This window comes from Salvelinus alpinus, chromosome 18 (genome assembly GCF_045679555.1).
Source record: "Salvelinus alpinus chromosome 18, SLU_Salpinus.1, whole genome shotgun sequence".
NCBI lineage: Eukaryota > Metazoa > Chordata > Actinopteri > Salmoniformes > Salmonidae > Salvelinus > Salvelinus alpinus.
In genome coordinates, this window is record NC_092103.1 from 33,226,421 (window position 1) to 33,252,797 (window position 26,377).

A 26,377-nucleotide genomic window follows, 5' to 3' on the forward strand; every position below is an offset into this window, starting at 1 on the left:
GTGACCATAGGGACTGGCTAGATGACCTTTCAATCTAGCTATCTGAGGACTTTCAACTCATAAATAATGTAAAGGAAATATAAATACATTATTTATGAGTTAGATGTCCTCAAGATAGCTAGGCTATTTATTGTAAATACCTACTACAAGTATGAATGTCTAGAATATCTCCACAAACACATTACAACATGATTATGTTCATTTGCTCTCATCCCCACCGGATGGATTAAAGTCTTATTGCCACATAAATAGATCATGGTTTAAAAAAGCATATGGACAAAATACATAAGCAGGTTGAGGGGTAATCTAGCCAGTACCTATGGTCACATATTACACCGGCTGCCTGAACATTGACCAAACGAATGTTCGATGTTCAGTGAGTGAGTAAGAAGACTTGATAATATGACTCCTTGCTCTTTGAACGTTCTAGAATCAACCTTTTCTCAAGCTTTAATTTTCTCCAGCAAGTGGCGATGTTGTCACAAAAACAGTAATGTTTCACAAAGTTGTTTCAGACTCTCTAATGAAGTTTTCATTCAGTATCACATCAATCTCAACAATATCTCACCATTTCACAATTTTTAAGTGGATTCATTATTTGTGACAATATGTTTCGGCAGTAAAACTTTTGGAATTTTGCCAATGTTGCATGCCAAAATGACCTATATCCATCTAAACGTACTGTCCCGTGTCTGTCGGTCCATTATATTTTACAAATATGAACACATTTAGGTGTAAAGACCCTGGCAGGCAAAATGTATATTCCACGTAATTTGTACACTAGACTATGTTGGGTCATGGCCAGGCCTCTGGTCACGTGTATATTGACAAACGTACAGTGCATCCAGAAAGTATTCATACCCCTCGTCTTATTCCACATTTGATTGTGTTACAACCTGAATTCATCATGGATTAAAGCAACAAAACACATTTCACCCCTGTACACACAATACCCCATAATGACAAAGTGAAAACATTTTTTGAAATGTTGCACATTTATTGAAAATGAAATACAGAAATGTCTCCCTGAAATATTCATATCTCTGAGTCAGTACATGTTAGAATCACCTTTGGCAGCAATGACAGCTGTGAGTCTTTCTGGGTAAGTCTCGAAGAGCTTTGCACACTTGGATTGTACAATATTTGTCAACTATTATTTTCAAAATTCTTCAAGCTCTGTCAAATTGGTTGTTGATCATTGCTAGACAACCATTTTTAAGTCTTGCCATAGATTTTAACTGTGAGTTAGTCTTTTTGGTAAGCAACTCCAGTGTAGATTTGGCCTTGTGTTTTACGTTATTGTCCTGCTGAAAGGTGAATTAATCTCCCAGTGTCTGGTAGGAAGCAGACTGAACCAGGTTTTCCTCTAGGATTTTGTCTGTGTTTAGCCCCATTCCGTTTCTTTTTTAAAATCCAGAATAGAGATATACGATAGAGAAATATGTGATTCCAATGACATCATCAACCAATTAGTAGACAATTAGTAGGCAATACCTACTCACAATTGATCAAAATCACATGATGCACACCTATGATGTCATTGGAAACGCTTATCTTCCTCTATGTTTTAGTACAACATGTAGAAATGCACCAATTTCACATGTTGATGTTGGGATGGTGCTGGAGATGATGACTATGAAGTTGGAAAATGGTGACGTTTCCCATTAAGGAAGTTGACTTCATGGAAATCAAATGTAGCCTAATATAAATCATATTTTGTGCATTTTATCATCCAGTAGGCCTCGTATGGTGTGCAAAAAAATCTGAACTCACATCTACATTACAGAGTGTAGGTAGGCTATATAGGACTTCTGACGGATCCGGATACACTTTGTCTGTTGAGCGTCTGTTTGTAATAAAGGGCACAGTTCTGCAGGTGAGTAAATTGTACTACTCTTAGATTTGAGACGGCAGACTATCTCTCACTGACTATTTTACTGTTTTATTACTTCTCCCTTCCGTTGTTATCCTACCGCCTCTGCTGCTGCTGCTCCGTTCCCATCACACTAGGCTACTTTGCATAGCTTACCTCTCCCACTCCGCTTCCTCGACACGAGGACGTTCCTCCCCCTTTCTCACTATAAACACACCCATTGATTTTACCGAGGGAAGACCCGACTCAACCGAGCGCACCGTATGCACTATCGACATAGAACTCCTATAGGATCAGAAGCAAGTCTGGAGTCAGTCCGCGAGCGCAAACCCGTATCTGTATTCCTTCAAACTGGACGGAACGACGAATGTTGAACTGGAGATCTCATCACTGAACGACACATTTAGATGAGTCGAGTCCATTGACATCTATATAGGGATAGAAATATTGTCCAGATCCTTTCCAAATAAGGCTATTCCTTTTTGAGGAACCCAAGACGCGCATTCTCCCAAGCACAAGTGGCTTGCTTGAACCAGCATCGTGGCTACTCTTCCAGCAGTGGCATGTTCGAGGGATAAAGCAGACAAAATTGAACTCCTACTTTCACCCAAAGAGGTAGGAATGGCACATAGTCTATTTGTATTTTTCACATTTGAGAATTGTTATTGCCATTATTGTTGATGTTGTGATATAGGCTCCATGCATGGAGGAGCTCTGATGGGGCATTTGAGAGGATCACATCTACCTTTATTGTGTCTTTTTGTGGGAAACGCCTAATTTAAGAACATAGCCTAAAGACACCATCCTGTAATGGATTTTGCAGCATGCCACTTATTAAAGGAATTCCTCAAACATCTGTCTAGGAGATACCATATTAGAATAATTTAGAGGACAATATTCAGAGGGAACGTTGTGTTTTTGCATTATCATGTTAATTGACTGCATATATTCTAGTATACTTTAACGAGAGAAGCAAGACAAAGCAAAGATTGAGATCATATAGCCTAAAATGTGTTATTTTTAGGGCATGAAGAGGACTTTTAGCATGTGTACGTCTTTTATAAATATATTCAAGCCAATCTCATCTAGAAACACTGAGGCGATATTTATTAAAAAATAAATAAATCATCCCTTGCAATTGTAACCCTTATATTGTGTCTTCTCATTGATTAAACCCGGTCTATTCAGAATGGTCTCCCTGGGTGCCCTTCACAGCTGCTCCCGGTGTAACGAGATTAACGGAGGGCATCAGGTGTGATATAGTGCCAACATAGCTGCTGATGTGTCATTAATGTTCCTTATTCGGTTAAATTCGGCAAGGAACACAATTTTAGTCCCGTGGAGCGTTGGGTTTAACAACACAATTAACCTCTCGCGCAGAGACGATGACAGCCAGTCGGGGACCGCCGGCATTGTATTGGTTACAATACAATTAGGACTGATTGGATTTGAATATACACTCGCAGATGACGGCTGTTTACAGTGACGGGTTAAATTGGCATTTTGCCCAGTGATAGGGTTTATTTTTCCTGCAGGGATTGGACAGTTATAGGATACACATGCCTTGCTGTTTACTTTTGCAAGTTTTCTCCCTGCCTAGCCCCCCCCACCTCTTCTCTCTGTATCCCTGGTCCACTTTGAACACCTGGCAATGATTTGACAGATTCCAGCCAGCCCTAGACATCAGATCAGACAGGGTCTGTGTGTGTGTGTATGTGTCATGACATCATCCAGCACAGCAGCTATCTGTCTGCCTGTCCCAGTCATATCAACATCTCTGGCAGACAGGCATTGCTTTCTTGATCCCAGCCCAGGGAGCGACCCTGCTGATATTGATCATATCACACACCCTACCTGAAATCAAAATGAGACTGAGAGGTTGCATTCCAAATGGCACCATATTCTCTATATAGTGCACTACTTTGACCAGCGCCCATAGGGCTCTATAGGGAATGGGGGCCAATTGGGATGCATCCTGAGAATGTGATGGAGAATCACTACCCTTCCTTAGGACTGTGTAGAGATGAGTAATACACTCTTACAGGGCTTGGCTTGGCTTGGACTAGCTTCCATTTATATTCAGGGTTTCTGGTTAGAAAAATTACTTTGAACAGTAGGCTACATCCCAATGCTTTAAATATATTATCATGCATTTTTCTATGATGTGTTTGTATGGGTTTCCATATGTTTGTATGGGTTTTCTTTTTAGAATCACTCATGCCACTGGCTATGTCTATTACTTGATTATTATACAGTATAATAATGCAAATGCAAATACAATTCATAATTTTGTTCTCCTTATCCAGGATTCAATGAAAATGTCTGTGTGCGTCCATGAGAACCGCAAGTCGCGTGCCAGCACTGGCTCCATGAACATCTACCTGTTCCACAAGTCGTCGTACGCCGACAGCGTCCTGATGCACCTGAACACACTGCGGCAGCAACGTCTCTTCACCGATGTCCTCCTCCACGCCGGGAGCCGCTCTTTCCCCTGCCACCGTGCCGTGCTGGCCGCCTGCAGCCGCTACTTCCAGGTAAAGACACTGTCACCCAAGGCAGGGTACTGTTAGTGTTTGCCATTGGAAAACAAGTCACGTTTAGCTGCCATGCTAACACTAGCTGGACTAAATGCTAATGCGCTAACTCTTGGTTTCCCACCCCCTTGTTTGTCTGTCAGGCTATGTTCTCTGGAGGTCTCCGGGAAAGCCAGGCCAGCGAGGTTGACTTCAGGGACTCCATCCACCCTGAGGTCCTGGAGCTGTTATTAGACTACGCCTACTCCTCTCGCGTGGTCATCAACGAGGAGAATGCAGAGTCTCTCCTGGAGGCCGGGGACATGCTGGAGTTCCAGGACATCCGGGACGCCTGCGCCGAGTTCCTGGAGAGGAACCTGCACCCGTCCAACTGCCTGGGCATGCTGCTGCTGTCCGACGCCCACCAGTGCACCAAGCTGTCTGAGCTCTCCTGGGGTATGTGCCTCAGCAACTTCCCCGCCATCTGCAAGACAGAGGACTTCCTGCAGCTCCCCAAAGACATGGTGGTGCAGCTCCTGTCCCACGAGGAGCTGGAGACAGAGGACGAGAGACTGGTCTATGAGGCCACCCTCAACTGGGTCAACTACGACCTGGAGAGGAGGCACTGCCACCTGCCGGAACTGCTGCAGACCGTCCGCCTGGCACTCCTCCCTGCCATCTTCCTCATGGAGAACGTGTCCACGGAGGAGCTGATCAACGCCCAGTTAAAGAGCAAGGAGCTGGTGGACGAGGCCATCCACTGCAAACTGAAGATCCTCCAGAACGACGGGGTGGTGAACAGCCCCTGCGCCCGGCCCAGGAAGACCAGCCACGCCCTGTTCCTCCTGGGAGGACAGACCTTCATGTGTGACAAGCTGTACTTGGTGGACCAGAAGGCCAAGGAGATTATCCCCAAGGCGGACATCCCCAGCCCCAGGAAGGAGTTCAGCGCGTGTGCAATCGGCTGTAAGGTCTACGTGACCGGTGGGAGGGGCTCGGAGAACGGTGTGTCCAAAGACGTGTGGGTCTATGACACCGTGCATGAGGAGTGGTCCAAGGCAGCGCCCATGCTCATCGCCCGCTTCGGCCACGGTTCAGCCGAGCTGAAACACTGCTTGTACGTGGTTGGAGGACACACGGCCGGCACCGGCTGCCTCCCCGCCTCGCCCTCGGTGTCCCTGAAACAGGTGGAGCAGTTCGACCCGGCGGCCAATAAGTGGACCATGGTGGCGCCGCTGAGGGAAGGCGTGAGCAACGCGGCGGTGGTCAGCGTCAAGCTGAAACTCTTCGCCTTCGGCGGCACCAGCGTCACCCACGACAAACTTCCCAAGGTGCAGTGCTACGATCCGCAGGAGAATTGCTGGATGGTTCCCGCCTCCTGCCCGCAGCCCTGGCGCTACACTGCCGCCGCCGTCCTCGGCAATCAGATCTTTGTGATGGGCGGGGACACAGAGTTCTCGGCGTGCTCGGCCTATAAGTTCAGCAGCGATACCTACCAGTGGACTAAAGTGGGAGACGTGACGGCTAAGAGGATGAGCTGCCAGGCCGTAGCGTCAGGAAACAAACTGTATGTGGTGGGGGGCTACTTTGGCACACAGCGGTGTAAGACTCTGGACTGTTATGACCCGACGCTGGATGCTTGGAACAGCATCACTACCGTACCCTACTCCCTCATCCCCACTGCCTTCGTCAGCACCTGGAAACATCTCCCAGCCTGACCTGCATGGCATTCTGGGATAGCCCCACACCTCCATCCCAACCCCCCTCTCATGAGGTATGGAGATCTCTATCTCTCTCTCTCTCTCTCTCTCTCTCTCTCTCTCTCTCTCTCTCTCTCTCTCTCTCTCTCTCTCTCTCTCTCTCTCTCTCTCTCTCTCTCTCTCTCTCTCTCTCTATCTATCTGTCTCTCACTATCTGTCAGTAGGGGAATGAGATGGAATGCATAATGTATTAGTGATACTCTGGGCAGTCCAGACTGGAGAGTCCAAGCGATTTCAAGTATTCTCAGCTGAGCTGAGTGCATAAGACAGTTTCTTGTTGTCAGTTTTTCTAATAAACACTCTTCGTCGCATATCTACTGGGCTGTGTTTTGAGCTCTCATTGTCACATATCTACTGGGCTGTGTTTTGAGTTCTCATTGTCACATATCTACTAGGCTGTGTTTTGAGCTCTCATTGTCACATATCTACTGGGCTGTGTTTTGAGCTCTCATTGTCACATATCTACTGGGCTGTGTTTTGAGCTCTCATTGTCACATATCTACTGGGCTGTGTTTTGAGCTCTCATTGTCACATATCTATTGGGCTGTGCTTTGAGCTCTCATTGTCACATATCTACTGGGCTGTGTTTTGAGCTCTCATTGTCACATATCTATTGGGCTGTGTTTTGAGCTCTCATTGTCACATATCTACTGGGCTGTGTTTTGAGCTCTCATTGTCACATATCTATTGGGCTGTGCTTTGAGCTCTCATTGTCACATATCTACTGGGCTGTGTTTTGAGCTCTCATTGTCACATATCTATTGGGCTGTGTTTTGAGCTCTCATTGTCACATATCTACTGGGCTGTGTTTTGAGCTCTCATTGTCACATATCTATTGGGCTGTGTTTTGAGCTCTCATTGTCACATATCTACTGGGCTGTGTTTTGAGCTCTCATTGTCACATATCTATTGGGCTGTGTTTTGAGCTCTCATTGTCACATACTGGGATGATATAAGTAAAATTCCCAGCTCATAGGTTAAAGACAGCTGTTTTCATTCAGTAGCCAGTAGATAAAAATCCTGTTCTTCCTCCGTCACCCTACAAAGATCCTGATTGAATCAAGCACAAATGGACTATTGATAGAGTAATTAGATTGCCATGCGATTTTGGCCAGGGCTGAACTGCATGCTTTGAATACTAACCAAGCAGCCGCCGCTATTTGATTTGGGTCTGTCGATACCAGTGAAAACCACAGATACAGGGCGAAACAAAATACACCAGACCACTGTGTGGAGAGAGGGGAGTGAGTGGTAGGATTGTATGCGTAGGTCATGAGAGTTATGAGACCGCAGGTTTGGGGTGAGACAATTTTGACTTTGCGGCTGGCCTAAGGGGAAATCACTCAGTTCTGCCTACAGGACAAGACTCATGACAATAAACTTCAACCTGCACGAGGCAGTGAAGGAGGAGGCACACAGGGGGTAATTGAAACAGAATAAAATACTTTTATTGTCCCTGTGGGGGAAATTTATCTGAGGGGGTTGAGAGGGGTGATGCCAATTAGACAAGTTACATGCCGGCAAGCTACAACATCCTGGTGAAGCTAATCCACTCTCAATTGCCTCATTTTGATGGGTTTATGGGGCTCTGGGTGGGAGGTGAGTGAGAGAGAGGCAGTCTGGAGTTACTGAGATGAGGAGAAGGCAGAGGGTGGTAACAGGGAGTAAGGATTTGGTGCCTGTCTTTCAGAGAGAACGCGGCTGCACAGCCATGCAGACAAGCAAAACACAGCCAGTACACACACACTCCGGCCCTGACAAATAACAGTGCCTGGACAGGAAGTGAGTGTTTACTGTTTCTCTGAGCAGCCCCAGTCTCCCCCACCTCTCCCCTGTTCCCTGTGTCTGTGTGTCTGTCTGTGTGTATCTGCAAAGCCTTATAGTAACCACTCTCTGTCTCCTTGACGATAAGCTGGCCAGACAGATGTAGAGCACAGACCATTGGCAACCCTGCTCATTCTGAACACTGGAGACCCTGGTGTCATAATCCGACTCTCTCTTTCACACTCACACACGATCGTATAAAGGCAGACACACATGCACACACTCGGACAGATGCGCACACACACACACGCATGCAGACACACAATTGGCAGACCTTCTCATTTCGCAGACCTTGGTGAAATGGCTGTGTGCCCTCAGCTCATGAGCCAAAGAGAGGGGAGAGGCAGAGAGGGAAGGATAGATAAATAGATTGATCGGCCTGGGATACTGATGCGCCTCTCCGCTCCACTATTCTTTGCTCTCCTTTGATAAAATGCTCCCTGACTTAAGTGCAAATTTTTCTTCAATGACTCATCTCTGAAACAGAGACTGCAGTGAAAGCTTTAACCCTCTAGACTAAACCAATGCAACATACTGCTTTTGGGTGTACAATTATTTCCGATTTCAGTCACTGAGGCCTGATCCTCTCTTTTGCGTAGGTGCCCATTTTTCTGTAAACAGTCATAGTGTGGAGTGGTGACTCCACACAGAGACACAGTGACACTGATGTATTACTGGCCACTAAATAGTGGGAGGGGAGGAGAGAAGGGTGAAAAACAGATCTCTCCTCTTCAGTCTGTTTTCACACTTTTTTGGTTGCTCAACACTCCCCTCTACACTTCCCCCTCCTCTCTCTTCATCCCTCCCTTTTCCCTTCCTCTCTCTCCCTCTATTAGGTCTAGTCCGTCCTGCTGGCTTGTACTGTTTACAGCCCCACTAGGTATCTGGTGTCAAGCCAATTTATGCTTTTGTTCAGAGATCTGCTTTAGTCTCGCAAGGGTGCCATACTGATCAAATCCAATTTTCCAATCATTCCATTTTGTAACTTCCAAGGTTGGTAAGGACTGGGGAACTCCAGGGTATAGAATCCTCCAAAATCTGAAATGAGGATTTGATTATCAGTCAGCTAGCTCATTCCACTCATGCGTTGGAGAGGATAGAGATGCTTGCTTATTGTTATTCATCCTTCACTATGCAATGACCTCCAGGCAGATATCCCCATCACTAGGCCAGTAGAACTGGATCTTTTCTGGAAGCCTAATTGAGAAAGGCCTCTTCTGGGAGGCAGAGTTGGCGGATCGACCGTTATGCACTCATCTGTGTGTGTGTGTGTGTGTGTGTGTGTCTGTGTGCGACCGTGTGCGTGCGTGTTTGCATGTGTGTGCCTGTATGTGCGTTTCCTCTAGCTACCACAGCCAGTTGTAAGATTGGGCTTCCCCCTCAAGATAGGGCCACATGGGAAGAAGGCGAGAGAGATGGGGGAGGAGGATATGTATTTAAAATGGATATTAGACTTGCGTTACACATGGGGCCTTCCCAAGGCTTTAAACCATCTGTGGTGTAATGCTGGAAAAAAATAAAGCTTTTAAAACCGAAAAGTCAGAATAAGATGCAGAGCAGAAGTCAAAGGCCATCAGATTTGAAATATCTATCTGGATTTAGATTTGGGGGAGCGATAAAAAGAACCCTAACTGTGTCGGGGGAATGGCAGTAAAGTGGATGAATTTCACAAAGGAGTCCATTAGCCTTCTAGCCTAATGCATGATATCTCTGACAAGTCTCTAGAGAAACAGGTGCAAATGCCACGGCAGGCAAGGCAGTGTCTGTTTAGTTTTTTTTTTTACTGAGGGGAGAAAGAGAAGGAGTTAGGGGGGACAGTAATGGAGTGAAGATAGGGTCTGGAGTCTATCTGAGGGATTTTTCTGTCCCTGAACTTTTGAATCTTAGCAAATATGTTAAATTGTCTACTTTTGAGCCTTTTTTCGAGGCGCAAAAGCAGAGATATTTTCCATGACCTCTTAAACACTGTTTGTCTAATGGGTAATTTTTTTCTCTCTCCTTTTTCCTCAGATTTCTCTGTTTTGCATCATCCACTGGATTCCAGCTGTGAAGATAGAATCACACTCTTTAACTTCCTGTCTGTGCAATAAAAAAAAGACTTTCTAATTTTCTTCATGAAAAAAACTGAACCATTGTATAAGTGTGAAAACACACCTTGATCCACCCTAATGCTACTGTGAGTTTACAGACGTTTAAAGAACCATCAATGCTCCTGAGAGGACCTTGTACACAGAATGATGTCAATGATGTCATATCGTTTCTGAGAGAGAGGTTTGGACGTTATTCATGCAAACAAACCCAACAACCTGCTGCTTGTACTGTACGATCCAACAACCTGCTGCTTGTACTGTACGATCCAACAACCTGCTGCTTGTACTGTACGATCCAACAACCTGCTGCTTGTACTGTAAAATCCAACAACCCCCTAATCCCAGTGTACTATCGGCATACCGCGCCTGTGCTTCTCAGCCTTCCATGAAAGACCCATCAACATATCAGTCAGTTACACACTCACACAGCCTGGATTTCTTTCCATTCAATCATGAAATACTTGTACTACAGACTATGTCTTTGCTCTTCTCACTCTGATAATTCTGTGATAGGAAATGTTAAAAAAGAAGAAGAAACATCCTCTGCACAGGGCCTTTAATTGAATAGCATGAAGGAGGACCTGTTTGGACATAGGATACATATGAGGGGAGAGAGGAAAGTGACCAGAGACGGACTCCTCTTCAGCTTGATTATAACCAACTGATCCATCAAGAGTTCTCTCCCTGGTGTATCTGAGACTTTAGACTCTTCTAGTTCCAGTCGTTCTGCCCTCGCCAAGAGGAGAGAGACAGAGATTGACAACCTCCTCCCCTCCTCTTCCTGTCCCCACCACCTAGTAGGCGTTTGGGGTTTAAAACGTTTTAATGGGTGTTGGAAGTTCCTCTTTGGCAGTTTGCTGTGAGACCTGGCTCTAGCTGTCACTACGTGTTGTGAGGACTTGAAGTGCCAGCACCAGCTGAGTCTGAGAGCGGAGTTTGGGAGAGGGTGAAGGAGGGTCAAGTCCTGACATGTCTACCAATATAAAGTTACCACCCCCTTTAGCCCTGCCTCCCCCAACCCCATTCTTGCAGTAGGTCACTACACTCTCCTGATCCAAAATAACAATAATCCAAGAAGAGAAGTGGACAATGCAACACAGAACTGAAGAAAATGCTAATCCAAGCACAGTTGGACACTAAGGGCTCGATTCAATCTGTAGCGCTGAATATCAGGATTACAGCGTGATTGAAATTGAAAGGCAATGTTTCCACGTTCGCGGAGACTGCATTCACGGTAATAGCTGCATGTCGGCTCAATCGGAAAGGACCTTTAAAATGTTAAGCTTCCTATACGGATTGCATCCAGCCCTGAAGGGTTTGCTCTTGCACACTATTTACTGTTTGTTCTGAAGTCATTCCAATGAGCAGTATTGTTTTGATGGATCACCGATGGATAGATTTTCTACTTTGCCTAGAAGATTATTCTGAACTCTTCAGAGCATGTACCATGGATATGGGGATTCAAGTAAGATTGGCATGATGAACTTCTCTGGTCAAGAGCATCTTGTTACCTTCCTAACCAAAACTGAAACTTAATACATTCTTGTCTTATCTTGCTCCAGTGTATCATGTTTCATAAGTCTTAATTTATACAAAAATGACTTTACTTTCTTTATTGTTTCTCTCCCTGCATTAATTTCCAGGTAAATTAATGTAGATCTTTTTAAGGGTAAATCATGCATGACCCTTGTTATAGATGCTCTATTTTATTGTTTATCCTTTGGTCTGCTTTTTTTTGCACTGTTCAGTTTCTCCCAAAGTGCAACCTGTTCTAACCATATGGTCAGTTAGGTGAACAGGTCAGAGGTCTGGGGTTAGGAGTCAGTGTAGGGATGGACACTTAGATTACCTAGATTGCAAGTGGCCTGTGGGTGGGCCTTGCTTAGAGAATGTGTCTGTTTTAGAGGTGGACTCTGGGTAGAGTAACATCTCACATTTAAATGTTGACTGCTATGAGGTCCCACACTCAAATATTCAATATTATGACTTGAGATGAGCGTATGTAGCTCAGACTTCTGTGTACATCATTTATCAATGTCAACGGGAGACTTGCATGAAAAATACAAGCTAAGCATGTAGATCTCAAGTCAGAATATTGCCATTTTAGTATAGTGTGCGTGTGAAGATGAGGAGGAGGAAGAGGATGTGTAGTTAACTGAATCCTGTACATTTAAAGGGCAGGCAGACACCGCAGTGCTCTTCACCATATGGGCACTGATGTATGGGAGGGAATGTGACAGGGGAGAGTTCCAAAGACCAACAAAAATAATGTCTTAAATACTTGCATCCAAAATGTTGTATCAGTAGTTGATTTCTTGATGTTTTTGTCTGTTTGTCTGTCTGGGTGGCCAGAATATTGACATGTACAGTTTAGCATGATGAAATCATTGTCAAGGTCAACATAAAAGCTAACAGCTGTATAGATTTTCCCAGGCAGGATGTGTTCTGGATGGATTCGGTGAATGGCCTCAATCCCTTGTATTCCACATTCCTGTTTGATTATTTGAGCCACCCACCTCCCAGTCCTCCTCCCAGCCCAACTTCCACCTCCCAGCCCAGCTCCCAGCCTAGCTCCCAGCCCAACTCCTAGCTCCCAGCCCACCTCCCAGCTCCCAGCCCACCTCCCAGCCCACCTCCCAGCTCCCAGCCTACCTCCCACCTTCCAGCCATCCTCCCAGCCCACCTCCCAGCTCCCAGCCCCTCTCCCAGCCCACCTCCCACCTCCCAGCCCTCCTCCCACCTCCCAGCCCACCTCCCACCTCCCAGCCCTCCTCCCACCTCCCAGCCCAGCTCCCAGCCCACCTCCCAGCTCCCAGCCCACCTCCCACCTCCCAGCCCAGCTCCCACCTCCCAGCCCAGCTCCCAGCCCACCTCCCACCTCCCAGCCCAGCTCCCAGCCCACCTCCCACCTCCCAGCCCACCTCCCAGCCCACCTCCCAGCTCCCAGCCCACCTCCCACCGCCCAGCTCCCAGCCCACCTCCCAGCTCCCAGCCCACCTCCCAGCCCACCTCCCAGCCCACCTCCCACCTCCCAGCCCTCCTCCCAGCCCACCTCCCACCTCCCAGCCCTCCTCCCACCTCCCAGCCCTCCTCCCAGCCCACCTCCCACCTCCCAGCCCTCCTCCCAGCCCACCTCCCACCTCCCAGCCCTCCTCCCAGCCCACCTCCCACCTCCCAGCCCTCCTCCCAGCCCACCTCCCACCTCCCAGCCCTCCTCCCAGCCCACCTCCCACCTCCCAGCCCACCTCCCACCTCCCAGCCCTCCTCCCACCTCCCAGCCCTCCTCCCAGCCCACCTCCCACCTCCCAGCCCTCCTCCCAGCCCACCTCCCAGCCCTCCTCCCAGCCCACCTCCCACCTCCCAGCCCTCCTCCCAGGCCTACAAAAGCACAAACTGATGAAGGAATTCTATGGAGAACTCATTTGCTGCTTGATGTCGACCCCCTAACCAACCCGCCCACAGAACACTGCACGTTTCTCCTCACCAATCAGATAAGAGGGTTCCTTTTAGAACATAAGTTACCCTGGCAACGGTCAAGCAGTGAGTGCCCCTCCAATTTACAAGTGATTGTTCAGTGTCATTTTCTTCCCTCTCTCATTTCTCTTTTTGCCCCCTCTCTCTTCCCCCTTTATTGGGATTCAGCTCGCTTACGTCCGCTTACGTGTAGTGTGTTCTCCCTGACTGGCTTGCTGTAGGCATTCACCAAAATGATGTAAAATTCTTTATAAACACTTTCAATGTGCATTTGCTTTCATTTTTTCTGTCATGTTTCAATTTTTTTATAACATTGTTTTGTACATGTGACAGATTTTTTTTCACAGTGTGAAATTCATGGCAAAATAAATGAGTTTTTCCTCTTTACTGTAATCACTTGCCTTACCTGTCTTTATTTGCAATTGAGCTTTGATATATTGCAACTATTTGTGTAACTGTAACGGCTCTCTTTCGGTGAGTGAGTAGACCAAGGCGCAGCGGGTGATGAATACATAATACTTTATTGTAAGACGAAGACAGACACGAAATACACTTGACTAAATATACAAAATAACAAAACGAACTAGACAGACCTAAACTACGAACTTACATGAAACGAAGAACACATGAACAGGAAAGAACGAGACGAGACAGTACCGTGTGGTGCAACAAACACAGACACAGCGACAATCACCCACAAACAAACAGTGAGAACAACCTACCTTAATATGACTCTCAATTAGAGGAAAACGCAAAACACCTGCCTCTAATTAAGAGCCATACCAGGCAACCCAAAACCAACATAGAAACAGAAAACATAGACTGCCCACCCAAAACTCACGCCCTGACCATCACACACATACAAAACAACAGAAAACAGGTCAGGAACGTGACAGTAACTATTTGGTGTACACACACAATGACCTCTAAAGAAATGTATTTACCACTATGCTTAAACCAACATCCAATGTCTTTCCCAGGCTAAACTCATGAAGGCACGTGACGGTTTTGCATACAGGCTATCTATCATTCCTAAGACCAACTTTCCCTATAAACCTCCTGCAAATATTTTGACATAGCTCTTGAGTAGTAGGAATGAGGAAAAATACAACCCACTCATTCCAGCAGTAGCACCATAGCCTGGGTTTCGGAGGCCTAGCAAGCTCATTATTGCATGTTTCACATATTTAGGCAGCTTTAGAGGGAATGTAGTTCACTTTAATTGTCCCACAGTATTAAAGCCCACTGTATTATCCCTCCACACAGCCTTTTGTTCTGTTAGAGGAGAGACTAAAATAATCCTATCTACTGTATGCCTGTGGCTTTCCATCTCCGCTCTGTTCTGCTCTCACTCTGTTCTGCTCTCACTCTGTTCTCTGTTCTCTCTGTCTGTTCTCTCACTGTTCTCTGTCTGTTCTCTCACTCTGTTCTCTGTTCTCTCTGTCTGTACTCTCACTGTTCTCTGTCTGTTCTCTCACTCTGTTCTCTGTCTGTTCTCTTCTCTCACTCTGTTCTCTCTGTCTGTTCTCACATTCTGTTCTCTCACTCTGTTCTCTCTGTCTGTTCTCTATGTTCTCTCTGTTCTCTCACTATGTTCTCTCACTATGTTCTCTCTGACTGTTCTCTCTGTTCTGTCTCTGTCTCTCTGCACTCTCTGCTCTCTTTCTGTACTCTCTCACTCTGTTCTCTCTTTGTACTCTCTCTCACTCTGTTCTCTCTTTGTACTCTCTCTCACTCTGTTCTCACTATGTTCTCTCTCTCTGTACTCTCCCTGTTCTCTCTGCTCTGCTTTCTCTGTGCTCTCTCTCTGCTCTCTCTTTGCTCTCTCGCTCTGCTCTCTGCTCACTATGTTCTCTCTCTTCTCTCTCTGCTCTTTCTCTCTGTTCTCTCTCTCTCTGCTCTCTCTCTGCTCTCTCTCTCCTCTCTCTGTTCTCTATCTCTCTGCTCTCTATCTTCTCTCTGTCTGTTCTCTCAGTTCTCTCTCTCTGTTCTCTCTCTCGACTCTCTGTTCTCTCTGTCTGTTCTCTCTGTTCTCTCTCTCTGTTCTCTCTCGGCTCTCTCTCTGCTCTCTCTCTCGGCTCTCTCTCTGTTCTCTCTCTATCTGCTCTCTATCTGTTCTCTCAGTTCTCTCACTATGTTCTCTCTGCTCTCTTTCTGTACTCTCTCACTCTGTTCTCTCTCTGTTCTCTTTCTCACTCTGTTCTCTCTCTGTGCTCTCTCTCTCCTCTCTCTCTGCTCTCTCTGCTCTCTCTGCTCTCTCTCTCCTCTCTCTCTCTGCTTTCACTCTCTCCTCTCTCTGCTCTGCTCTCTCCTCTCTCTCTGCTCTGCTCTCTCTCTGCTCTGCTCTCTCTCGACTCTCTCTGTTCTCTCTCTCTCTGCTCTGTTCTCTCTCTGCTCTCTCTCTGCTCTGCTCTCTACGGCTCTCTCTCTGTTCTCTCTCTCTGCTCTGCTCTCTCTTTCTCTATCTGCAGCTTGGGAAGGAATAAGGCGAAAAAGACTGCCCAGATACTTTCCCTTTTTCTGCCATGTCACCTAGGCAACGGTGACCTTTATCTGCTGAAAACTGTGGGGGCTGAGGAAGGAAAAAGGAGAACTCTCTCCCTCCCTTCCCTCATATCTCACTTCCTACACCCTCCACTCGCTCTTTCCACATGAGACAGTGCAGAGAATACGGTACATATCTGCTTGCCAACTGTGGACTCACTGTGTTTAACGTTTCCTTGTCTCTCTAACAAGTTTAATATCCCATTAGTGTGGAGACTGCAAAGCAGAGAGCACAGCACAGCACAGCCCAGCTGCTTAATAAGACAGCATCCCAAATGACCCTATTTAGTGCACTACTTTTGACCAATGCCCTATGGAGTTAGGGTTCCATTTGGGACTCAACATAACACTGCATTCCTCTAGCACTGTGGAGTCTAGCTCCTCTCCTTTCTGCTCTGCTTGGTGTGATTGGTGATTGGTGATTGGTGACAGCAGGTTCTGAAACACGAGTTTAACTGGCTCCAGTCCCGACCCTCACCATAGACAAACACAACACACGTACCCTTTCACAGAAAGATGGGGAACGCGACTAAAAGAGACATTCTTCAAGTTCATAGGTTGGACATGTGCTATTATTCAGCTTCACTTGCGACGCCCAGGCTTTTTTGAGGTGTATCTGTCAGATGGAATGAATTTTCTTCCCTCTTTACTTTCCTCCTCATGGGACAGGGCACAAGATTTGGCCAAAGACAGACTCCAGTGGTAGAATATTGTTGCTGCCTTATGTCCCACCTGGGACAAAGAGAACTGAGTAAGTGTTTATTTTCCCCCAGCGGCAATGCTGTATAACAAAGATACAGTGATTAGCACTTGAGTTGAAGTTTTGGTCTGTGTGTGAGGGACTGGGAGGCTCCTCTAGGGCCCCTATGTGAGTTAACAGTCCCTTATTAATCAAAGGAAATGGAATATCCTGTCTAGCAGGAAATGGCTCCTGTTTCCCTTAACATAACATTACCAATGATAAGTTGACCTCCAGTGATTACTGGGAAGTCTGTCCTCACCAAGTTCAGTTCAAATCCCTGCTTTGTGCTGCAGATGGAGGGAGGGACAGAGAGAGCAACAGAGAGAGAGAGAGAGACAGAGAAAGAAATAAATAGAGAGAGAGACAGAGAGAGAGAGAGAGAGAGAGCGCAAGAGAGAGAGACAGAGAGAGCGTGAGAGAGAGAGAAAGATGAAACATATTCAGATTTAGAAAGACTGCTTTTAAAATATAACATGGACAGAATGATTGCCCACCCAGGCAGCCACCTACGCTCTGGCAGCATGTACTACGTGCCCACAGGCGATAAAAACAATGTTCCTGCATGTCACCGTTGCCTGGCAACACGTATGGCAGCTCTCTGATTCAGCCTTACCAGTTCTCTCTCTCACACACACACACACACACACACACACACACACACACACACACACACACACACACACACACACACACACACACACACACACACACACACACACACACACACACACACACACACACACACACACACACACACACACACACACACACACACACACACACACACACACACACACACACAGTCTCCTGTCAAAGTAGAGTTGAAAAGAGAGAGAGGTCTTTTGAGATGTGCCAGCCCTTACTCCCCCTTTACATCACCAATAAGATAGACAGAGAGAGGCCAGGGAGCTTCAGGCCAAGTAAATATCACAGCAGAAAAGACATGTACCCCCGGAGGGGTTTTAAGTGACAAAGTAAAATATTATCTTCATGGTGGGGTCATTTTTATGTTGAATTTAGGGCCACCTTTCATTTCCAGTTGTGCTGCAGGTTTGCAGATCTGTGAGACAGGTGGGGAATGATCAAGAGCACACTGTATGTTTAGTTTATGAATTATTAATAAGAGGTAACATAAGCCTCTCATTGAGGTAACATAAACCTCTCAATGAGGTAACATAAACCTCTCATTGAGGTAACATAAACCTCTCAATGAGGTAACATAAGCCTCTCAATGAGGTAACACAGGCCTCTCAATGAGGTAACATAGGCCTCTCAATGAGGTAACATAGGCCTCTCAATGAGGTAACATAGGCCTCTCAATGAGGTAACATAAGCGTCTCAATGAGGTAACATAAGCGTCTCAATGAGGTAACACAGGCCTTTCAATGAGGTAAAATAGGCATCTCAATGAGTTAACATAAGCCTCTCAATGAGGTAACATAGGCCTCTCAATGAGGTAACATAAGCCTCTCAATGAGGTAACATAAGCGTCTCAATGAGGTAACACAGGCCTTTCAATGAGGTAAAATAGGCCTCTCAATGAGGTAACATAAGCTTCTCAATGAGGTAACATAAGCCTCTCAATGAGGTAACATAAGCATCTCAATGAGGTAACACAGGCCTTTCAATGAGGTAAAATAGGCCTCTCAATGAGGTAACATAAGCCTCTCAATGAGGTAACATAAGCTTCTCAATGAGGTAACATAGGCCTCTCAATGAGGTAACATAAGCCTCTCAATGAGGTAACATAGGCCTCTCAATGAGGTAACATAAGCATCTCAATGAGGTAACATAGGCCTCTCAATGAGGTAACATAGGCCTCTCAATGAGGTAACATAAGCCTCTCAATGAGGTAACATAAGCGTCTCAATGAGGTAACACAGGCCTTTCAATGAGGTAAAATAGGCCTCTCAATGAGGTTACATAAGCTTCTCAATGAGGTAACATAAGCCTCTCAATGAGGTAACATAAGCCTCTCAATGAGGTAACATAAGCATCTCAATGAGGTAACACAGGCCTCTCAATGAGGTAAAATAGGCCTCTCAATGAGGTTACATAAGCTTCTCAATGAGGTTACATAAGCTTCTCAATGAGGTAACATAAGCCTCTCAATGAGGTAACATAAGCATCTCAATGAGGTAACACAGGCCTCTCAATGAGGTAACATAGGCCTCTCAATGAGGTAAAATAGGCCTCTCAATGAGGTAACATAAGCTTCTCAATGAGGTAACATAAGCCTCTCAATGAGGTAACATAAGCATCTCAATGAGGTAACACAGGCATCTCAATGAGGTAACACAGGCCTCTCAATGAGGTAAAATAGGCCTCTCAATGAGGTAACATAAGCCTCTCAATGAGGTAACATAAGCTTCTCAATGAGGTAACATAGGCCTCTCAATGAGGTAACACAGGCCTCTCAATGAGGTAACATAAGCATCTCAATGAGGTAACATATGCCTCTCAATGAGATAACATAGGCCTCTCAATGAGGTAACATAGGCCTCTCAATGAGGCAACATAAGCCTCTCAACGAGGTAACATAAGCTTCTCAATGAGGTAACATAGACCTCTCAATGAGGTAACATAAGCTTTTCAATGAGGTAACACAGGCCTCTCAATGAGGTAACACAGGCCTCTCAATGAGGTAACACAGGCCTCTCATACAGCACAGCATGTGGCTTGATGTATTGGTTTTTAGCCCACGGATCCTGGTCTGTGTCCGAAACAGCACGCTACTCTCTATATAGTGCACTTTTTTTGGCCTATGGGCTCTGGTCAAGTAGAGACCTAAATAGGGAATAGGGTGTCATTTTAGACACAGCCCTCAACTGCTGTATAGTAATGAAAGTGTGCAGCAGTCTCTGCCTCTCTTTGCCCTCCAGCTGATCTCTGGCTCTCTGCTGACCTCTGGCTCTCTGCTGACCTCTGGCTCTCTGCTGACCTCTGGCTCTCTGCTGACCTCTGGCTCTCTGCTGACCTCTGGCTCTCTGCTGACCTCTGGCTCTCTCCTGACCTCTGGCTCTCTCCTGACCTCTGGCTCTCTCCTGACCTCTGGCTCTCTGCTGACCTCTGGCTCTCTGCTGACCTCTGGCTCTCTGCTGACCTCTGGCTCTCTGCTGACCTCTGGCTCTCTGCTGACCTCTGGCTCTCTGCTGACCTCTGGCTCTCTGCTGACCTCTGGCTCTCTGCTGATCTCTGGCTCTCTGCTGACCTCTGGCTCTCTGCCTCTCTTTGCCCTCCAGCTGACATCTGGCTCTCTGCTGACCTTTGGCTCTCTGCTGATCTGGATCACCTGGCAGTTAGACACACAGGAGATAACACATGATGGAAGAAAGGGTAGAGAAAGTTAACTAGCTAACATATGCTGGACTTACTGCAGCAGAGAAAGATAGGAGAGGAGGGGCTCAGCAGGCCTACTGTAGGTCTGGACCACACAAGACTATCTAAACCCAGGTCAGGTCCTGTTCTCGTTGTGTTATATCAGAAAATAAAAAAGAAAGAGTATCTTTAACTCTTAGGTTGGAGATTTTAAATCTGATTGCACAGCGATTGCACTTCCCTTGCTGAAAGAGAGTGATTGTCGATTGCTGCACCATAAGAGAACATACAGAGAAAAGAATGAGAGCATAAGTGTTCTGTTTGAATCAGAAATGTCCCAATGTTTCCATGGAGTCAGAGAGGGGAGACGGTTCATTGGTTTTTCCCAGGTCCAACACATCTGCTTCTGTCTCCTCTGCAGCATGATTGAACGAACAGGGAAATTGAAATGGATTCAATTAGCTCCTCTCTCTACCAAAGGAGGCTGGTGGGAGGAGATATAGCAGGACGGGCTCATTGTAATGAATGGAATGGAATCTTTGGAACGGTGTAAAACACATCAAACATATGGAAACCACATGTTTGACTCCATTCCATCAATACCATTCCAGCCATTACAATGAGCTCATCGTCCTATAGCTTACCAGCCTCCTCTGCTCTCTACCCCTCTTACAGTCCCCCCCCCCTCTCTCTCCCTCTATCCCTCTATCCCCCTATCCCTTCCCCTTCTCTCCCTCTATCACTCTCTCTCCCTCTATCCCTCTATCCCTCTATCCCTTCCCCTTCTCTCCCTCTATCCCTCTATCCCCCTATCCCTTCCCCTTCTCTCCCTCTATCCCTCTCTCTCCCTCTATCCCCCTATCCCTTCCCCTTCTCTCCCTCTATCACTCTCTCTCCCTCTATCCCTCTATCCCTCTATCCCCCTATCCCTTCCCCTTCTCTCCCTCTATCCCTCTCTCTCCCTCTACCCCTCTATCCCCCTATCCCTTCCCCTTCTCTCCCTCTCCCTCTCTCTCTCCCTCTATCCCCCTATCCCTTCCCCTTCTCTCCCTCTCTCCCTCTCTCTCGCTCCCTCCCTCTATCCCCCTATCCCTTCCCCTTCTCTCCCTCTCTCCCTCTCTCTCGCTCCCTCTCGCCCTGTGCAATCCTTGGAGAGACCTTGCGTTGATTGGGTCGCCTTCCAAATGCCGTCAGCGCCTGATTTACTACTTGAACATAATCTGAAGTGATTTTCCATCAGAATGAGGACAGTAGTTAGCTAAGCGATAGAATTAATCAAACACTGGGGAGCAACAAACAACCACTGATCTTGCCTGTCTGCTCTGCCTGTCTGCTCTGCCTGTCTGCTCTAACGGTCTGCTCTACCTGCCTGCTCTGCCTGTCTGCTCTGCCTGTCTGCTCTAACTGTCTGCTCTACCTGCCTGATCTGCCTGTCTGCTCTACCTGTCTGCTCTAGATGTCTGCTCTGCCTGTCTGCTCTGCCTGTCTGCTCTGCCTGTCTGCTCTAACTGTCTGCTCTACCTGCCTGATCTGCCTGCCTGCTCTTCCTGTCTGCTCTACCTGTCTGCTCTAGATGTCTGCTCTGCCTGTATGCTCTGCCTGTCTGCTCTACCTGTCTGCTCTACCTGTCTGCTCTACCTGTCTGCTCTGCCTGTCTGCTCTGCCTGTCTGCTCTACCTGTCTGCTCCGCCTGTCTGCTCTACCTGTCTGCTCTAGATGTCTGCTCTGCCTGTCTGCTCTATCTCCTCTCCTCTACAAAGATTGTTCTAAGAAGCTTAAACATAAAACTATTTAGGAAAACAAGCTCTTGGAGTTGTTGTTTGTGTAAAGAGACAGTTGACTGGTTGTGTGTCCCAAATGGCACCATACTCGCTATATAGTCCACTACTTCTGACCAGTGCTGTAGGTAATATGGTGCCATTTAGAACTCAGTATGGGTGAGTGTCAGGAGAAGGACAGGGGGAAACAGAGCATGGTGTCTCAGTCAGCGGCTCCGCTCCGCTTCTCTTGGCTTATCAGTGTCAGAGTTGACACACCTCATCTGTGGGATAAAGCACCAGGATGCTCCTTAACCCGGTCCTGTCTCAGCCCAGAAACCTCTCAATGGGTTTACAGATGCAGATTGGACGTGACACGACAAAAAATTTGGAGTGGGACGTGATGCTCAATGCTATCTCGCAGATGTGAGCGTTAACGAAAGGGGCTAAAGTAAATGTTGGCTTATGGAGAGAGTGTCAAGCCTTCTCCGACTAATAAGACAGAGGATTGCAACAGTTTCTCAAGGCTTTTCTTGGGAAGCAGCCTAAGGTCATAGTCATCTGATGGCTGTGGTTAGCCTAGGCTACTATGGTCTTGCATGGTAGAAGTTACCAGCGTTGCCCAATCCCAGTTAAAGCCAGTAATATATTTCTAACGTTGCCAAATCCCACAAATAAGATATTTCTGATTACATCTTTGGATAGTGGGAAAGGAGTTAACAATACTCCAGACAAGGTTTGTGCTGTTCATCGTTTGAAAGCCTATGAAAATAGCTGTTCATAGCAAGGTCATCAGAAGCAGGCAGCTGGAAATGTTTTATGAGGAGCTCAATAAGCTCTGCTTTGTCCAACAACTTTGACACCTACCTACCTCACCGTGCAGCAAATATTCCAGCTCCACACCTAGAGACTAATGGTTTTACAAAGCTTTATCCTTGGGAAGGTATGAAACTCCCTATCCCATACTGATAAGAAAACTGACTGCTGCTCTCTCTCTGTGAAGCACTGGGGCTGAGGCTCCATACCTTTGTGTTGCAGCCTGGCCTTGTAACGGGCCCCCCGCCCGCTCTCATTTCTCTCACAGCAGCAGACTTAAAAGCCTTCCTTCCCTCATACTTCGTGCTTGTAAATTCCAATCACCCCACCGCATCGCTCCGTTGAATATGCGATACGTTTTTTTATCAGACTCTTTCATATAAGATAAAATGTGTTTAGGGTCATTAGAGCGTAATTATTAACGTCTTAAGAATTGCTTTTAGTGCCACTTAGCTTACCTCAGCACTCAGAGGCGTATCTCAGGGATAGAGATGAAACACCGTAAGGTGGATGCACTCTGTGTCCAAATGGCACCCTATTCCCTATATAGTGCACTACTTTACTAAGACGTGTACTCAGAGCATTCGCGGACCAAATGGCAAGTGACTTCACTGACATTTTCAACCTATTCCTGACTGAGTCTGTAATACCTACATGTTTCAAGCAGACCACGATAATCCCTGTGCCCAAGAAAGCGAAGGTAACCTGCCTAAATGACTACCGACCCATAGCACTCACGTCGGTAGCCATGAAATGCTTTGAAAGGCTGGTCATGACTCACATCAACACCATCATCCCAGAAACCCTAGACCCACTCCAATTTGCATACCGCCCCAACAGATCCACAGATGGCGCAATCTCAATCGCACTCTACGCTGCCCTTTCCCACCTGGACAAAAGGTGAGAGTACTGTTCATTGACTAGAGCTCAGCATTCAACACCCTCCTCATCACTAAGCTAAGGACCCTGGGACTAAACACCTCCCTCTGCAACTGGATCCTGTACTTCCTGATGGGCCGTCCCCTGATGGGCCGCCCCCTCAACACTGGGGCCCCTCAGGGGTGTGTGCTTAGTCCCCTCCTGTACTCCCAGTTCACCCACGACTGCGTGGCCAAACACAACTCCAACACCATCATTAAGTTTGCTGACGACACAACAGTGGTAGGCCTGATCACCGACGATGAGACAGCCTATAGGGAGGAGGTCAGAGACTTAACAGTGTAGTGCCAGGACAACAACCTCTCCCTCAATGTGAGCAAGACAAAGGAGCTGATCGTGGACTACAGGAAAAGGAGTGCCGAACAGGCCCCCATTAACATCAACGGGGCTGAAGTGGAGTGAATCGAGAGTTTCAAGTTCTTTGGTGTCCACATCACCAACAAACTATCATGGTCCAAACACACCAAGACAGTCGTGAAGAGGGCACAACAATACCTTTTCCCTCTCAGGAGACTGAAAAGATTTGGCATGGGCCCTCAGATCCTCAAAAGGTTCTACAGCTGCACAATCGAGAGCATCCTGACCGGTTGCATCACCACCTGGTATGGCAACTGCTCAGCATCTGATTGTAAGGCGCTACAGAGGGTAATGCGGATGGTCCTGTACATCACTGGAGCCAAGCTTCCTGCCATACAGGACCTATATACTAGGCGGTGTCAGAGGAAGGACCAAAAAATTGTCAAATACTCCAGTCACCCAAGCCATAGACTTTTCTAGCAGAGAGCGCCAAGTCTAGAACCAAAAGGCTCCTTAACAGCTTCTACCCCCAAGCCGTAAGACTGCTGAACAATGAATCAAATGGCCACCTGGACTATTTACATTGACCCCCCCCTTTGTTTTTACACTGCTGCTACTCCCTGTTAATTATCTATGCATAGTCACTTTACCCCTACCTACATGTACAAATTACCTTGACTAACCTGTACCCCGTATATAGCCTCTTTATTGTAATTTTATTGTGTAACTTTTTATTTCATTTTTTACTTTAGTTTATTTAGTAAATATTTTCTTAACTCTATTTCTTGAACTGCATTATTGGTTAAGGGCTTGTAATCCAGGCTGTATTACAACCGTCCATAATTGGGAGTCCCATAGGGCGGCGCACAATTGGCCCAACGTCGTCCAGGTTTGGCCGGTGTAGGCCGTCATTGTAAATAAGATGTTTTTCTGAACTGACTTGCCTAGTTAAATGAAGGTTAAATAAAATAAAATAAAAAATGAGGGGGAAAAAAGTAAGCATTTCACATTAAGGTCGGCGCATGTGACAAATAACATTTGATTTACTTTTGACCAGGGCCTATAGGGAATAGGGTGCCATTTGGGATATAGTGTAATACCAGTGTGGTACAGGTCTGAGTCCCTGCAGGCGGGCGGGCGCAAGGTGTAGCTGGCAGCCTCATAACATTGTTTACACCCCTCTCTCTCTCGCTTTGAAATAGTCCTGTTTGGTCTTTTAATCAGGCTCTAGCTCAAAGGAAATGCGTTGGTTCGCCCTGCAATTTCTACTGTTCTAAGGTTTTTTGCTTGGGTGTGGTTAAGGTTGAGTTTGTGATAAATGGCACATGTGATAAGGAGAGGGTGAGAGAGAGGAGGGGTTGTTGAATTAGCTCGGTTGGTTATGTATTATTTTCACTCCAAAGTAGCATAGTTTTGGTGAAGTCTGTTAAACGCTAAACATTATCGAGGTGCGCAATCATCAGCTTTCTAATTACAGCTAGGTATTTGGTAATGAGTCCGTTGCCTGGCAGTTGAACAGTGCTTGTGTCCCATATTGCACCCTATTCCCTATTAGTGCACTACTTTTAACCAGAGCCTTAGGGGCCCTGGTCAAGGGCCTTGGTCAAAAGTAGTACACTATATAGGGAATAGGTTGGCATTTGGGACGCATTCAGTGAGCCTGTCTCCAATGTTGTCAGACTCCAGTGATTCCCTGTCAGCTGCCCTTTTCAAACACACAGAGGAGGTGATTAGATCAGAATGAGGATCCAACACAGAGGAGGTGATTAGATTAGAATGAGGATCCAGCACAGCGGAGGTGATTAGAATGAGGAACCAGCACAGAGGAGGTGATTAGAATGAGGAACCAGCACAGAGGAGGTGATTAGATTAGAATGAGGATCCAGCACAGCGGAGTTGATTAGAATGAGGAACCAGCACAGCGGAGTTGATTAGAATGAGGAACCAGCACAGAGGAGGTGATTAGAATGAGGATCCAGCACAGAGGAGGTGATTAGATTAGAATGAGGATCCAGCACAGCGGAGTTGATTAGAATGAGGATCCAGCACAGCGGAGTTGATTAGAATGAGGAACCAGCACAGAGGAGGTGATTAGAATGAGGAACCAGCACAGAGGAGGTGATTAGATTAGAATGAGGGACCAGCACAGAGGAGGTGATTAGATTAGAATGAGGAACCAGCACAGAGGAGTTGATTAGATTAGAATGAGGAACCAGCACAGCGGAGTTGATTAGATTAGAATGAGGAACCAGCACAGAGGAGGTGATTAGATTAGAATGAGGAACCAGCACAGAGGAGGTGATTAGATTAGAATGAGGAACCAGCACAGCGGAGTTGATTAGATTAGAATGAGGAACCAGCACAGAGGAGGTGATTAGATTAGAATGAGGAACCAGCACAGAGGAGGTGATTAGAATGAGGAACCAGCAC

General features: G+C 46.6%; 1 protein-coding gene across 1 annotated transcript; it reads left to right on the plus strand.

The window, feature by feature from the left end:
- The first annotated feature begins 2,010 nt into the window (after nt 1–2,010).
- Nucleotides 2,011–10,388, plus strand: LOC139544211 (ectoderm-neural cortex protein 1-like). The gene is made up of 4 exons (XM_071351078.1): nt 2,011–2,488; nt 4,180–4,407; nt 4,551–6,160; nt 9,981–10,388. Exons 2-3 carry the CDS (start codon nt 4,186–4,188, stop codon nt 6,102–6,104), a joined length of 1,776 nt encoding a protein of 591 aa, XP_071207179.1. The 5' UTR covers nt 2,011–2,488; nt 4,180–4,185; the 3' UTR covers nt 6,105–6,160; nt 9,981–10,388.
- Nucleotides 10,389–26,377: the final 15,989 nt, after the last annotated feature.

What these genes read in the sequence shown, in the direction of transcription:
- LOC139544211 (XM_071351078.1), top strand. Translation starts at nt 4,186, where the DNA reads ATGAAAATGTCTGTGTGCGTCCATGAGAACCGCAAGTCGCGTGCCAGC. An exon ending in CCTGCAGCCGCTACTTCCAG is followed by an intron (nt 4,408 to 4,550) that starts GTAAAGACACTG and finishes TTTGTCTGTCAG; the next exon opens with GCTATGTTCTCTGGAGGTCT.